General features: G+C 38.5%; 1 protein-coding gene across 1 annotated transcript; it reads right to left on the reverse strand.

The window, feature by feature from the left end:
* Positions 1-7,788: 7,788 nt before the first annotated feature.
* Positions 7,789-13,362, reverse strand: LOC134798970 (uncharacterized). The gene is made up of 2 exons (XM_063771396.1): positions 12,042-13,362; positions 7,789-11,961 (listed from the first exon to the last, which is right to left on the reverse strand). Exons 1-2 carry the CDS (start codon positions 12,135-12,137, stop codon positions 7,789-7,791), a joined length of 4,269 nt encoding a protein of 1,422 aa, XP_063627466.1. The 5' UTR covers positions 12,138-13,362.
* Positions 13,363-15,481: the final 2,119 nt, after the last annotated feature.

Consider the following 15,481-nt stretch of genomic DNA (forward strand, 5'->3'; position numbering starts at 1 on the left):
CTTCACTGGATCTAATTTACCAAAGTGTAAGGGGTCTTAACACCAAAGTAAGTTTTTCGGGCTTCTATGCTGTTGGTCCAGACTACTTAGGTACCTGCATATATCTTAAAGGGGTGTTTAGAGCATTTGAATGGTCCAATACACTCCATGCTTAATCTGGTACCTACTCTCCACAAGTACATATCCTCACCATTGCAAGATTTCACGGGTAAGACCGATCCCAAAGTCAAGGTATTATTTTCTTTCAGCTTTAGCAAAGCTGTTTGAGTCCATACTCCATGGCACGTATGCGAAACAAGTGAAACCATTATTCCTGTGCAACACTCAGCATGGTTTCAGAGCGAAATGGTCTGTGAAAACTAACCTGACCTTGGTTGACACCTGGATATGGGTATCCTGATAGACGTCCTGTATTATGATTTCCGAAAAGCCTTCAATCGTGTGGGTAACGATGTATTCCTACACAAACTAGACGCTATTGGGTTTAATCCACATTTTTGCCAGTTATCTGCGTGATCAACCGCAGTATGCAACGACCAGCATGGCCACTTCGTAACAGATCCGTACCATACTCGTTCTGGTGACAGCCAAGATTCAATCTTGGGGCCTTTCCTATTTGGAATAATGGTCAATAACCTGCCCTCGGTTATCCATAACGCTCGTTGTCTACTCTACGCCGACGATCTTAAATTGGTATATTGAGTTGAGAAGGAGGAGGATTGTTAGTTGCTGCAGGAGGATGTTTCATCTCTGTTCCAATGGAGTCGGGATAACAAACTGACTTTCAATGCGGCTAAGTGTCAAGTGTGTAGTTTTAATCAAGCCCTATTTCCTACACATGCTCAATTTTTTCTTAGACCTGAGCCAATAGATTCTTAGATCAATAGACTCTTGTAATAACAAGAGTCGTCTCAGTAAAGGATCTTGCGGTCATATTCGATACGCGGCTAACATTTCACGACCATATCAAAGCACTTGGTACTGTAGCTTCAGTAGATTAGGCTTTGTCACTCGCAACGTCAGAGAATTCCATGACCCTTGCCCCATAAAAGTTTTTTACAATGTTCTGGTCAGAAGCAAGTCGGAGGCGTCAGCATTAGCCTGGATCCCTTACGAGTCAACGTACATTCTACTATTGGAAAAGGTCCAAAAGAATTTCCTTAGGATGTATTACCAAAAAATATTTATTTTAGGAACCCTGAGCTTCATGTCTTTGGAGGTGAGGCAGAACTTAAGCCTACTACTTTTAGCTTGTTGGACTTTTCGTGGAGACTCTGGCTGCCTTGAACTAGTAGAGAGGCTTGTAAGACTTTTTGTACCGGACATTAGAAATATAACCCTTAGGCTTCTCCTGGTGCATCTCCTGTTGACTCATGAGTGCTTGAGATTTTGCGAGTTTATGGAGCTACGGTGGATGGATTGGCAGTCGAATGTATTTGGATGTTAATTTTAAATTAAAGTATGTAGTTTCTCAGTGTGTTGGTGACAAGACTAATGTAGTGCTGTGTAATCATTAAATAAATAAACAATACGAAATACGTCTTCAATCACGTAAATTGTGCTTGACAATCGCTACAAGCTAGGTGGTAAATCATAAGTCGCGATTGTCAAGCCGGAGTATTTGTTAAGTCGGCTTGATCGTCTGCACAGCGCTTAAGACACGTGATTTTAATGTTGTTCATTATATTAATGGTGTTAATTTTCGTTAACTAAAGTTTTTTTATTGCGATTTCATAAGTTTGTTTCATTACCCTCCACTGATAAAATTACCATCCATGCCCATTTCATTACCAGCGCGTAGTTCATTACCACCAGTCTTATTAAATGAAAAGGAATAAGGTTACGAAGGTGCCTTTAGCATAAAAGTGTCAATAAATGAATCCACAATGCATGAAAACCCAAAAATTTACCATTTAAAAGAAAATTTACAAATCGAGAGAACATCACCGATTTGCACGAAATGAGAGAACGACCCTGTAGGGTTTTATTGTTTATTGTAGATGTCGTGTGACAGCAATGTGTCTGCAAATTCAATCTTGGTTGCAATTGTTGCATATAACTGCTTGTGACTCAAAAATTCAAGAGGTTTGTGGAATTCTGGAAGCTTTATGTTACGGAAACGATTGCATTTTTGTTTGTAGATTCCTCATATACCGTAAAATGGGGTGAGTAAGGACGAAATCGAAGTTCAAACCTGGATAAAAGTTTATTTTTATATGTGGCACATTGATTTATATACAAAGAAAGTGTTCCGGATGTATGAATTTTAGTTTGTCAATGATAATTTTTTGTTTCATTTCATAACTTTATAGGTAAACACGAAATAGTAGGAAATCATAGCTCACCCCGTAGTTGGGGTGACGAGGGATTTCCTACTAAAGTGAGTTTTGAAAATTGTTGGATCGACACTTTGGTATTATGAACATTATAATAGCTTGATCTGTTATTAGAATATATAATTTACGTAGCAGTAGCCTGTAAAAACCAACTCACCCCTCTGTCATCCCTCCTCACCCCATTCATAACCCAACTGCCCTCGTAATCCCTACTCACCCCATTTTACGGTACTTTGCTAGTTTGATTATATTATAAAGATAGATCCTATTTCAGCCTAGTTGTTACCAAAGCGTGGTCTAACCGTGCTCTAACCTTCCAATTCAGAAGAGAAATTAGAGGTTTTCTTTGTGCGAAATATATCTCCAGTAAGTTAGTAGGGTAGACCGGGGACAATAGAAACACGTCATGATTGAAACAAGTCAAATTTCTCGAAAACTATAATACCTACGCGTCTGATCCAACACTCGGTACACGCGGTCGGTCATGTTTGAATCCTTGACCAGTATGGCTCGAGCGACGGTGCGAGACAGGGGTGTCCACTTTTTCTATCTTTACTACTTCTATCTCAATCCAATCTTTCTACTCATAAAAATATAACGGTTACAGGCGGTTAAAGGAAAATTGTTTCTATTGTCCCCGGTCTCCCCTAGGTACCTATACAGCATTGTTTAAATCCGTCTTAGAGCAGTCTACCTAACGCAGCATTAGAATTTTATATCTGATATTAAAATGAAATTAATCGAAGTAGGTACAATAGGTACATCTGGCTCGTATCGATTAGTGCTCGGTACACTGAGAGAAAATCTAACAAAAATACAGAGAGTCAACTAATAGCAAAAAAAATTACGATAGTAGGATTATAATCTTGTAGGGTTCCGTACCCAAAGGGTACTATAAACGGGACCCTATTACTAAGACTCCACTGTCCGTCTGTCCATCTGTTTGTCACCAGGCTGTAACTCGTGAACCGTGACAGCTAGACAGTTGAAAATTTCACAGATTATGTACTTCTGTTGCCGCTATAACAACAAATACTAAAAAGTACGGAGCCCTCGGTGGACGAGTCCGACTCGCACTTGTCCGGTTTTCTTCACAACAACAAATTTTATGGTTTTACATATAATTACGAGGATTAAAATTGACTTCAGATTGTTAAGCTTCGTATGCTGCTACTAAAACCACCACAAATAGGTACCACAATTCGAAAATTATTTTCGGTCAATTTTTGATTAATTGACGATTAGCTTCTACAAATTAGTAGGTATGCATCGCCTATCCTATTTCCTATCCATTTAATCTGATGCTCAAACACTGCCCGTCATTATCTAAATTAGGCTTTTCCCAATCGACCAAAACCTGCAAACGTAAGTAATTAATTCTGGCCAAACAGCAGTATCGGGTAGCTGTCGCTTTAATGTATCGATATTGTATAGTGCAAAGATGCCACACACAGTGGGCATTTTCACTTAACTGTGAACCATTAACGGCCGGTTAGCTATCATCACAAAATTGACGGTCAATATCAAACCCCATACATTATCTCAGGAATGTGACGGTTAGACGTTATTGAAACACGACTTAAGTCGCGTTTTAAAGTACAAGTTATAATGAAAATGCCCTTATAGTCGTGACTCTGTGAGTGTCATTTTAATTTTGATTTCTCATTTCTATACCTAACAGTTGTACTACTAATGTATGATCTCTATCGTAAGTACATATATATCATACGCCTCTCTCTAAGATATCTAGGTACTTTGTACGCATTGTACCTATATCTATGTATAGTTGTTTACAGTGTAGTATAGTAGTGGTAAATAGTTATTGTAGGTAGACATACTTTTTGTACTTGCTGAGTAACATGTCTAACTAACATAAGTACACGGACAACCGGACAGATAGTTCTGATAAATCCGTTATTGCTATTTTGGCTGAAAGACCTTAAAATTACATAATAGTGCGGAGTCCGATATGCAAATAATCTGTATGTTAAAAAGCTTCGCGGTCTATTATCACGAAAATAAAGATGATTTTCGCATATGCTCAAGTAAAATAAAGAAGTTATGATCTAAAATATCCACCTCAGGGAGTACGTTGAAATAAAACTTCAAAAATGCTTTTTACATGCGAATTAATAAACTGCAAAGTAGTGTAAAGCGGAAATTATGCAAATAGAGTGGCAGCGAAGCCAAAATTCGTGGAATTTAAATTCGAATAAGCATTTTTAAATGTTGAAACATGAGCTCATGAAGTTAAGTTGTGTTTGCATTTGGGCTTTCGGGATTGGTGGACGTTTAAAATTGTATCGAAAATTGTATAGTGGAACCTATAGGTACAAATGTACTTTAGATTTATAACAATGATTTAAAGCGTATAGCAGTCTACATGTCTCATGACATGACTATATGGGCCAGTTGCACCAACCACAGTTAATAGACTGATCAACGTCACGCAGCAGAGATCTATGAAACTTCCCATACAGTAAAATTTGGCGATCCCTTTAACGGTGACAGACGGTTTGGTGCATAGACTAGGAATCCTCTAGACCGAGTTTAGAGCAATTATTTCATGCAACCGATGATGCCAAAAATGCGGGGGTGCGCGGGACGAGGTGAGCGAAATCCCGTGCCGTGATTGGTCCGTTCAAATACACGGACGTCACACAAAGACACTTTCGACTCGAACATGGAGTAAAATTACCGTATGCGTGGCAGAGGGGGTAGCGCGCCTATGCTAAGTCTGGAGGATGTTTTGTCTGTGGTTTGGTGCAACCGACCCTAAGACTTCGCAGTAGGTACCATCGCCCACACTGTTAACTGTCCATCTTATTACAAAAGGCATAAGGTCCACCGATGGATAGTTAAGAGTGTTCCTGTTTGTACATTATTGTATTGTTCAATAGTGAAAAGGATGGGAAAGGTGGACTGTATGAGTGGAATAAAAGTGAGATTTTACCTTGCGAATTATGTATTTAATTATGTTTATATTTACAACAATGGATGAGAAAAACACGTTTTTATATGACTGCCAAATCGAAACCCAAAAATAACACTATATGACAGTTTCCTTTTCTTTTTAATAATTTCGAATTTTGATAACTTGAAATAAGAATGATATGATGATAGTACTCCAAAGAGTATGCAACAAATAGATAATGATAAAAGTAATTACTTACTTTTATGTGACCGACTATTCATTGTTTACAAAATTACTTTCCCATTAAAAGTATTCGGACTGTATACATTAATCATAGTGGTACTACTAGGTATTTACACTGGAAACAGATTTTTTTTAAAGAAATAACATGTTAACTCACTTCACACATAAATAGTTATTTGTACAACAAGAGATCAAAGTTTGATATTTCTTCGAGTGCTTATTTTGAGTCCCGTGCAAGCGAAAGATTCTATAATAGATTCACGAGCGTAGCGAGTGAGTCTAATTTAGAATCTTGAGCGTAGTAAGGGATTCAAAAGCGCATAAATAACTTTGATCTCGTGTAGTACACAAAATTTTTCACCCTAAGCAGTGAGAACATACCTAGTGGGACAGAGATAATAGAACCCCAGTATATCGAACTTGTATTAGACCTCGCATGTTGAAATGACATTTGACTATAAAAAGGTCACTTGAATGTCATTTTGTCTCACTCAGTGAGCAAAATGCGATTTTGCTCACTGAGTGAGACAAAATGTCTCAGTGAGCAAAATCGCATTTTGCTCACTGTTTTTAAGAAGCAAAGTACCCTTGTTCGAGCTGCTGAGGTGAAAAATAATAAACTCATTCATCGATTCTTGAAGTTTCTACTGTCTGCAAAATAAGGTTAACGCGGTCATCAAAACAATATCATGTGTTTCTGTTTGGGACCTCTTTATATATAGTCGCTTTTAATGCCCACTTAAGTACTTTACTTGTCACTTAACCGTAGAAGCCAACGCATATGATCCAAACCCGACCGAATCCAAGTCAGAGTGAGACCTACTTGTATCATACCCCATTTTACCAAATACAAATGAACACATTTCTTATCTGTAAGAATATATTGCGTAAAAAATAAAGGAAAGTAAAGGAATTTGATTCGATGCGATTCCTGAATACATTAACGGAGCGGGTATATACAGCAGTGTATGTAACTGTACATAATTAGGCATTATGTAGCAGTTATATAAAATACTATTGTGTCAAACACAAATTATTTTCGTAAGTTTAATACAACTATTAAACTACGAACAGGCAAAATGAACCAAGATTATCTCTTGAGTAATCGCACAAGTATGGCTTCTCGGATACTGTCTATATATCCCTATTCACAGATGAAAGGAGAGAAGATAATACAACGTAATTGGAATAGTATCGATTAGGCGCTGGAGTGCTGCAGCTTTGACGTACCTACCCGACACAGAGGAATATCAAGCATCTTGCATTGTGTACGACGTTACTCCACGCTCCACGCTACCTTATATTGGATTGCTAAAGGGTAAGGGTAAGACAGAACAAAACGTTATAGCGAAATTTCAATGGTTAAACAGCAACACTCATACCTATACTTAACTGTCCATCGGTGGACCTCATGCCCAGTGGCGGATTTGCAGTCTTTGTCGCCCTAGGTCCCAGTGTCGCGGAGCTAATAGATTTAATATCAAATGTATTATTCATATACATATTTATAGCGACATAAGAACACACAATAATTATAGTATGATAGTAACCCGAGAAAGCAAGTTTACCAATTATTTATTATCTTACTAGAGTCTCTACTATAACCATTGCATCATTTCTCTCTCTCTTACTGATAACCAGATACACACTCTGGTGACGGAGGACATGTACTCTCTCAGTCCTCCTCAGGTAACCTCTCTTGGTCTTGCCTGACACTCTGCCTCGGCCTGGCAAGACCCATACATAGTATGAGCATGGTGGCGGGAACCTCTTGTTCCCTGACGGGCCTCCAACCATCCCCAAATAGCTCGCCTCTTCCTCCATATACACACCATGCTCCTCTATAGGTTGCCCTCTCATTACTCTCAGTCTTGGCTTCGGGCCTTACGCTAAGCTTGACGCCAGCTGCCTGATAGCCCTATACATGATGCCTCTGGCCAGATACTTTAGGCCAGGAACTAAACTGTACATAAGTCTTATGAAAGCTTGCTATCTCAACATTACCGTCACACCATCGATAATGAGTATTAAAGGGGGAACTCACCAAGAGTAGCTCTGTACACTGCTTATACCATAAGCAGTCTGCACCTGTTTCCATCAGGTCTCCTTGCCTCTCCTATAAGTGTTACCTTTTCTTTTCCTCACTTATTCTTCTCGCGCCGCCGTTACGACTCGATATTCAACTATTGCTTATCTCAGCTCAGTGTTACCAGGATGTAAAAAGCGAATGACAGTTACCTGTATTATTGGTCCGTATCGCGCATCATCGCGACACTCGCCACGGCAAAGAAAAGGTTACAAGACGGTTAACAGGTGACGCGTCCATTCCGCTATCTTCTCTCTGGCTTTAATGGCAGCGTCTCTCTTCTCATTTCTACTAGGACTTTCGATTACTGAACCTTCAACAAAGTCTGTCGGAGTAGGGCAAGTTTCTTCTACAGAAGTCAGTGGATTTTCTTGTAATGATAATGATTCATCGCTAGGAACGGTCTCTGGATTATTGTTATCAATTATCTGATCCGGAGGTATAACCGGGCTACTTGTGTCCGTTACAGGCACTTGAGGCATTTCATCAACGTTACTGGAGTCTAACGTATCTTCCATTCTTACTACTCTATTTTCTTCCTGATTGACCATTTCAGGCAGTTCTTTATTTGGTATACAAGTTTCTTCAACATCGTCTGCTTCTAACGGGTACAGGTGGCCAAGAGATCGTGTGAATTCCGTATCATTAACTTTGACTCTAGCAACTCTTACAACACCATCTTGGCCCTTAATCAGTGAGACAATTTTTCCCACTTTCCAATTTGTCCTATTCTTGGAATCATCTCTGATTTGAACTATATCTCCTATTTCAGGTACTTTTTTAGATTTAATTCTTGTTTGTTTGTGTGTGTGGAAGGATCTCTCTCTAAGACTTGGCAGATATTGGTTAATGAACATTCTTTTATATTCTTCAAGAATCATTTGACCTCTTCTCCAACTTTGCACTAGGTCAACCTTTGTATTTGTCAGTTGTTGATTTGTCTGTAAATCTGTGTTTAAATCTAAGCACTGTCCAAGGGTCAAGAAGTCGGCTGGCTTCAGTACTTCTTCTGGCTCTGCACCTACTGCAGTCAACGGTCTAGTGTTAAGCACCGATTCCACCTCTTTAAGGACCGTTGTCATCTGGTTCTCAGTCAACAGATGTTTGTCCAACGTGCGTTTCAAGCAGTGCTTAACTAAGGCTACTAGTCGTTCATAAAAGCCTCCCTGCCAAGGTGCTAGCTGAGCTATAAATTTCCATTTAATACCTTTATTCATACAGTATTCTGACGATAGGACTTCACTGGTCAGTTTGAATTGGAGTGCGTTATCAGAGATTATGGTGTCCGGTATGCCTCTAATAGCTGTGAATCTCCTAATGGCTAGTAAGCACTCCTTCGCTGATAAGTCTTTAACTAATTCTAGATGCAAAGCTCGTACTGCTAAACATGTTAATAGACATATCCACCTTTTTTCTTTTCCTTTATCTGTATCTACTAGGACAGGTCCTAGATAGTCTAAGCCGGTAAAATGGAAAGGTGAGCTATAATTTACTCTTGCACTTGGTAGCTCTGGTGCTGGTGGTAACTGAAAAGGGCCTCCACCATACTTCACGCATTGTGGGCACCTTCTAATAACTTTCTGTACTTGAGCACGTCCCTGGGGTATCCAATATTTTTCTCTTATAATACTCAAGGTGTGGGGTACACCTACATGATAATTTTCTTCATGTGTCCTTTTAATAATCTGGGTTGCCAAAGAGGATTGTTTTGGGATCACTATTGGATACTTCTTTTCATATGGCAAATTTGCTCTCCCAAAACGTCCTTTGCTCCTCAATACTCCATCTACGTCGCGGAATATTCCTAAATCTAACGACAGATTAGTTCTTTTTCCCATGACTTCGTTCGGAAGGTATTCTTTCTGAATCCTCTTAATGTTGTCTGTAGTGATATCATTTCCAGGTGTATTTTCAATATTTGAAGGTTCCTCATTCAATTGCTCGGTGAGTTCTTGCTCTTCTGTTGTGAGGGCTAATTCTTCACTTTCATAACCCTTCGAAGTCATCTCTGGACCATCAACTATCTCTAGAGCCCTCCCAACCAAGCAAAGCTCTTTATTAGTTTGTGTGTCATTAGGCCAATGTTTTTCATCTTTGGTAAGGAATTTTGGTCCATAAAACCACAACTCTTGTTTCTTTTGCCATAATTCTGGTCTAGTTGCTATATCTGCCGGGTTATTTTTTGTATCCACATATCGTAGTTCTATACCCAGGGTACGGCTGGTTTGTTTTATTTCATTCACGCGTCTTGCGACAAATGGAGGTAGTAATCTGCTTGTCTTCATCCATGCCAAGACAACTTGGCTGTCAGACCATAGATACAACCTTGAAAGTTTTATATCTATATGGTCATGTATATATTTCATTAACCTGCTACCAATCAAGAAGGATAACAACTCAAGTCTTGGGATTTTCAAATCATTTTTGTCTTCTATTGGTGTGATCCTCGTCTTAGACATTAGGAAAGTGACTGCTGTTTTGTCTTCGCCTATAAGTCTCAAATATACAATCGCTGCATATGAATTCATAGACGCATCTGTAAAACCATGTAGTTCATATCGTATGATCTTTCCTGTTTGTTCGCATGTATCTCCGACGTATCTTTGAACTTCTATGTCTTTTATAGCAGCTAGGTTTTTAACTATGTTTTCCCATAACGTCTGCATATCATCAGGCAGTGTATCTTCCCATTTCAGTTTTCTTTTGCAGAGTTCCTGGAATAATAACTTCCCAGGAAGTATTAAAGGTGATGCAAAACCACAGGGGTCATATAAACGTGCTAATACTTTGAGCACTCCTTTCTTCGTGATTCCTCTTGACTCAGTGATAAAAACTTCTGGATCTATATTGAGTTGTAGGGTGTCATTCTTTATATTCCATAATAAGCCGAGAATCTTCATCTTATCTGTCCGTTTTTCTCTCTGAGTTAAAGGAATTTGCTCAATAAAGTCTTTGTCATTAGACATCCAGTCTCTAATATTCATACCTAGTTCCTGGAATACGCGGTTTGTATCCTTGTACAGTTGTAGAGCTTCCTTGTTGGAACCAGCTGACGTTACCAAATTATCCACATAACATCTGTCCGCTATTTTTGATAATAAGGAATTTTCTGTCTTTGAAATATGATGTCTGATGGTCGCTGTCAATAAAAAAGGACTGGATATAATTCCAAATGGGACACGACAAAAACGATACTGTACTATATTGTCTTCTGTTACTTCCTTCGAGGGATCTTCCACCCAAAGAAATCTGGTAACGTCTCTATCTTCTGTTTGAAGTCCCACTTGGAGAAAAGCTCTTTCCACATCAGCTGTTATGCCTATCTTTCCTGTTCTGAAATTGAAGATTAGTCCCGTAAGATCTTCCAACATAGATGGGCCACCATACAGACATTCGTTAAGGCTCTTTTCATTCTTAATTTTTGATGAGGCGTCATACACTATACGCCCTCTCTTTCCCTTTTGATTTACAATATGATGAGGCAAGAAATGAACTGGGTGTGTAATTTCGTGAAAAGGTGAAGGCTGGACTATCTCAATCACCTTAGCTTCTAACTGTTCTTTTAGGATTTCTTTATAGTTGTCGAGAGTTTCTTCATCAGAACGTTTTAATAAGCTTTTCAACCTTCCAAGAGCGAGTCCGTAATTTGTGGGCAATTCCGGAGGGTATTGTATCCATGGCCACTTAACTTCATATCTTCCTTCATGGTACTTGACATTTTCGTTAAAATGGTGAACTGCTTCTTCTTCCTTTGTTGTCTTCGGTGAGTCCGTGATGCCAATACTCTCAAGCGCCCATAAGAACTTCACATCTATGTTACGGAGGGGAAGATCTGGCTCGGAGAAGTATGGACAATTAGAATCATGGCAACTACAATATGTCACGACTGACAGCACATCTTCGTTTTTATTATTGAAACCCCTATCGAAGCCTCCAGTCAGCCAACCAAAATCTGAATCAATCAAATATAAATCATCTTTTATTTTTAACAGGTCCTTTCTGAGGAACGAAAAATACAAATCGTTACCAATCAACAAGTCAACTCTTTGACCGATCGATTCATCATCCGCACTAATATCTATTTTGGGATGATCAATTTTGACGACTGGGACGTGATCCGTTATATGTGGTACAATATTTACTTTTATTTTCTTCTCAATTTGTCTCTTTGTTAAAACAGTTACTTCTGCTGATGAACTTTTAATTGTATAAGGTTTATTGGATCCAAATGTGTAGACAATTAAATCAACTTCATTGTCCTTTTTTATTTCAAGGTCTTTTGCTAATCTGTTTGTGATGTATGACCTCATACTCCCACAATCCATAAGTAATCTACATGTCAGGTGTTTGTTGTGCTGGCCCACTATCTGTGTTACTGCAGTCTGTAAAAAATTACACACACGGTTACATACATTAACTGATGTTGTTTCTATCATAGGAACAGGTTCTATATCTATTTTACCTTTCTTAGATTTCTGCGGGCACAAAGCTCTGTTGTGTAATTTATTACAGTGATGACACTTCCTTTTACTGAAGCATTTAGAGGCTCTATGGCCATTCTTGAAACATAAGAAGCACCTTTGTTGCAGTCTACTTATCCTTTCTTTGATTGTTTTATATTCATTACAATCATCATTGTAATGTCCTGTTTTGCCACAGAAAATGCATGAGATTTTCGGCCGTTTAGACTTAAATGTGTTAGTTCTGTCAAACAGTCTCTTGCGTTTTGCTGGTCTTTCTCTTGTAACTTTAAGTAGTGTTGATGTAGATCCTGACGTTGAAGCAGCTGTTGATGTAGATCCGGACGTTGATGTTTGTAGCGTTTGTGGTGTTTGTATGTTTATTCTTTCCATGGCAGTTATTACCTTATCTAGTGCCTTTTTTATGTTGTCTGTACTTTCTTCTTCCGAAATTAAAATTTTAACCTGATACAATACCGTTTCTGGAAACTTATCTAATATAATCCCTCGCAAATAGCTTGCTTCGGTGTTTTCTCCGTATGCAGATAACACCCGTAGGTGAGTATCTATGTTGTTTAATATTTTTCGGCACTCAATAGTAGATTGGGCTCTTTCCAGATTTAATAGGGCTTTATTGTGAGCATCAATTACGTTATTTTTCTTCCCAAACCTATTTTTAAGAATTAAAGTTGCGACCTCATAATTCTGGTTAGTCGTCTCCAAGCCTTCAATTGCTTGGAGTGCCGGACCCTCTAAAGATCCTACTAAATATGATAGCTTCTCCACATCCGCTATATTTTTACTATCTACGCTGGCCACAAATCTGTCCCAAAATTAATTCCATTTCAAGATGTCTCCATTGAATTTGACCAAGTCTAATTTGGGTAGTTTAGTTTTATTTTGGGTGTTGTTATCTTCGGAATAAATTTTGAGCACTATTTCCATCTTCGTCATAGCGTCCTCTGCTAGAATTTGTAGTTCATCACATTCTTGATAAAATTCTTTCTGTGGGTTTGGCACGTGGGTCACATATTTATCTAATTGTACTTGAAATTGAGCTAATTTACTCTTAAGATCGATTTTATTTACAACTAATTGTTGTTGTTGTACTCCTACTCCTGTTTCGACTTTGTTCAGTAAATCAACCGTTAATTTTACAGTTTCTTTTAGTCTTTCTAGGCGCGAGCGCAACGCTGTAGAAAGAATTTCTTCCATCTTGCTACCTGTAATTTCCACTACGCTATACTATTTTGCAATATCGTAAATTGTAAGAGTATTTTAAGAATCGCCGTTACAGAACAAAGTTACGTTAAATTATGATTGAAATAACAATTATGATTTTAGTTGAAAACAAATGGCGTCTTTGTTTATTTGCAAACAACTACAATGGCGTACGCCGGTAAGGCTTAGTTGATTATTTCATTGATTCGAACGGCATCCCTTACTACTCAATTTCTCTTGATATAATTATCAAACTTTTACCTTAACAGTCGTATCCTCTTTAGCACTCACTTTCTTTTAAATTAGTTACTTACGAATACACAATTAACACGCCACTTTGCACTTGCTAAATATTTTCCAAACACGACAAGACAAGACAAACTTTTTATTCTTTTTCGCAACCACTTCAATACGCACAGTGGCATCTAGGTATTTGGCCACAGACAGAATTCTCGTCGGACCAAAACCAACTTATCAAATAATTAACGTAGACGCAAAACATAACAATAATAAAACAAAAACACGTTAATAAAACCACAATATTGTTTAAATTCTTTATTAAGTAACACAGTATTCATAAAAAATGTTAACTTAGTGTAAAAATCTTCGTTCAAATGAACAATCTAATAAAATCGATTCCCGAACGTAACAACTTAAATTATATCGTTGTCTCACTCTTACTACAGCGATGGCTATATTGTCGTCGCTCAACATCTTAATCTTAGAGTTTCGAGTACTTAAATCGAATGAATCGATAACGCACAAAAATCAATTAAATCGATAATGACCGGAATAAAATTAAATGCGAAATAAATAAATATACGTTGAATGTTTATTTCAGGTATAAACAATAAATTACTTTTAACGCCATAATATAATAACCATGCTAATATTCGGCTTCAGTAGTTGCACTGTTCATGCAACAAAATTCTGGATTCTAATTCCATATGCAATGGCTACCAATCTCATGCTCTCACAATACTCTACAGAGAGACTACCCAACCGAAAAAAAAATGTAACTATATACATTTCGGCTTGTCAATAAATAATTAATCATTAGAGCTTGTTCAGAAATAGAAGAGCTGCGGAATGCATTGGGCCCCATACACTCCACAACTCCTCCACCCCGCACAGACCTCAGCTCTTTTTCTTTCATCTGCTTGTGATGGATTTCAATTCTTTAGCACCTCCACCAAATTATGTCGCGGAGCTAATAGATTTAATATCAAATGTATTATTCATATACATATTTATAGCGACATAAGAACACACAATAATTATAGTATGATAGTAACCCGAGAAAGCAAGTTTACCAATTATTTATTATCTTACTAGAGTCTCTACTATAACCATTGCATCATTTCTCTCTCTCTTACTGATAACCAGATACACACTCTGGTGACGGAGGACATGTACTCTCTCAGTCCTCCTCAGGTAACCTCTCTTGGTCTTGCCTGACACTCTGCCTCGGCCTGGCAAGACCCATACATAGTATGAGCATGGTGGCGGGAACCTCTTGTTCCCTGACGGGCCTCCAACCATCCCCAAATAGCTCGCCTCTTCCTCCATATACACACCATGCTCCTCTATAGGTTGCCCTCTCATTACTCTCAGTCTTGGCTTCGGGCCTTACGCTAAGCTTGACGCCAGCTGCCTGATATATACATGATGCCTCTGGCCAGATACTTTAGGCCAGGAACTAAACTGTACATAAGTCTTATGAAAGCTTGCTATCTCAACATTACCGTCACACCATCGATAATGAGTATTAAAGGGGGAACTCACCAAGAGTAGCTCTGTACACTGCTTATACCATAAGCAGTCTGCACCTGTTTCCATCAGGTCTCCTTGCCTCTCCTATAAGTGTTACCTTTTCTTTTCCTCACTTATTCTTCTCGCGCCGCCGTTACGACTCGATATTCAACTATTGCTTATCTCAGCTCAGTGTTACCAGGATGTAAAAAGCGAATGACAGTTACCTGTATTATTGGTCCGTATCGCGCATCATCGCGACACCCAGGCCCTGTAGCCGCCCCTTTCTCAGCACTCATCATAGTGACTACATTTTGAGTTATTTCTTGTTATCTCTTCTTACAATCTGTTACAATAAATATTTCTGATTTCTTCCCCGCGTTATCCCGGCATTTTGCCACGGTCCACGGGAGCCTGGGGTCCGTTTGACAACTAATCCCAAGAATTGACGTAGGCACTAGTTTTTACT

The sequence above is a fragment of the Cydia splendana genome, chromosome 17, assembly GCF_910591565.1.
Source record: "Cydia splendana chromosome 17, ilCydSple1.2, whole genome shotgun sequence".
In the NCBI taxonomy this organism is placed as follows: Eukaryota; Metazoa; Arthropoda; class Insecta; order Lepidoptera; family Tortricidae; genus Cydia; species Cydia splendana.

What these genes read in the sequence shown, in the direction of transcription:
- LOC134798970 (XM_063771396.1), bottom strand. Translation starts at nt 12,137, where the DNA reads ATGGCCATAGAGCCTCTAAATGCTTCAGTAAAAGGAAGTGTCATCACT. An exon ending in CCCGCAGAAATCTAAGAAAG is followed by an intron (nt 11,962 to 12,041) that starts GTAAAATAGATA and finishes AATTTTTTACAG; the next exon opens with ACTGCAGTAACACAGATAGT.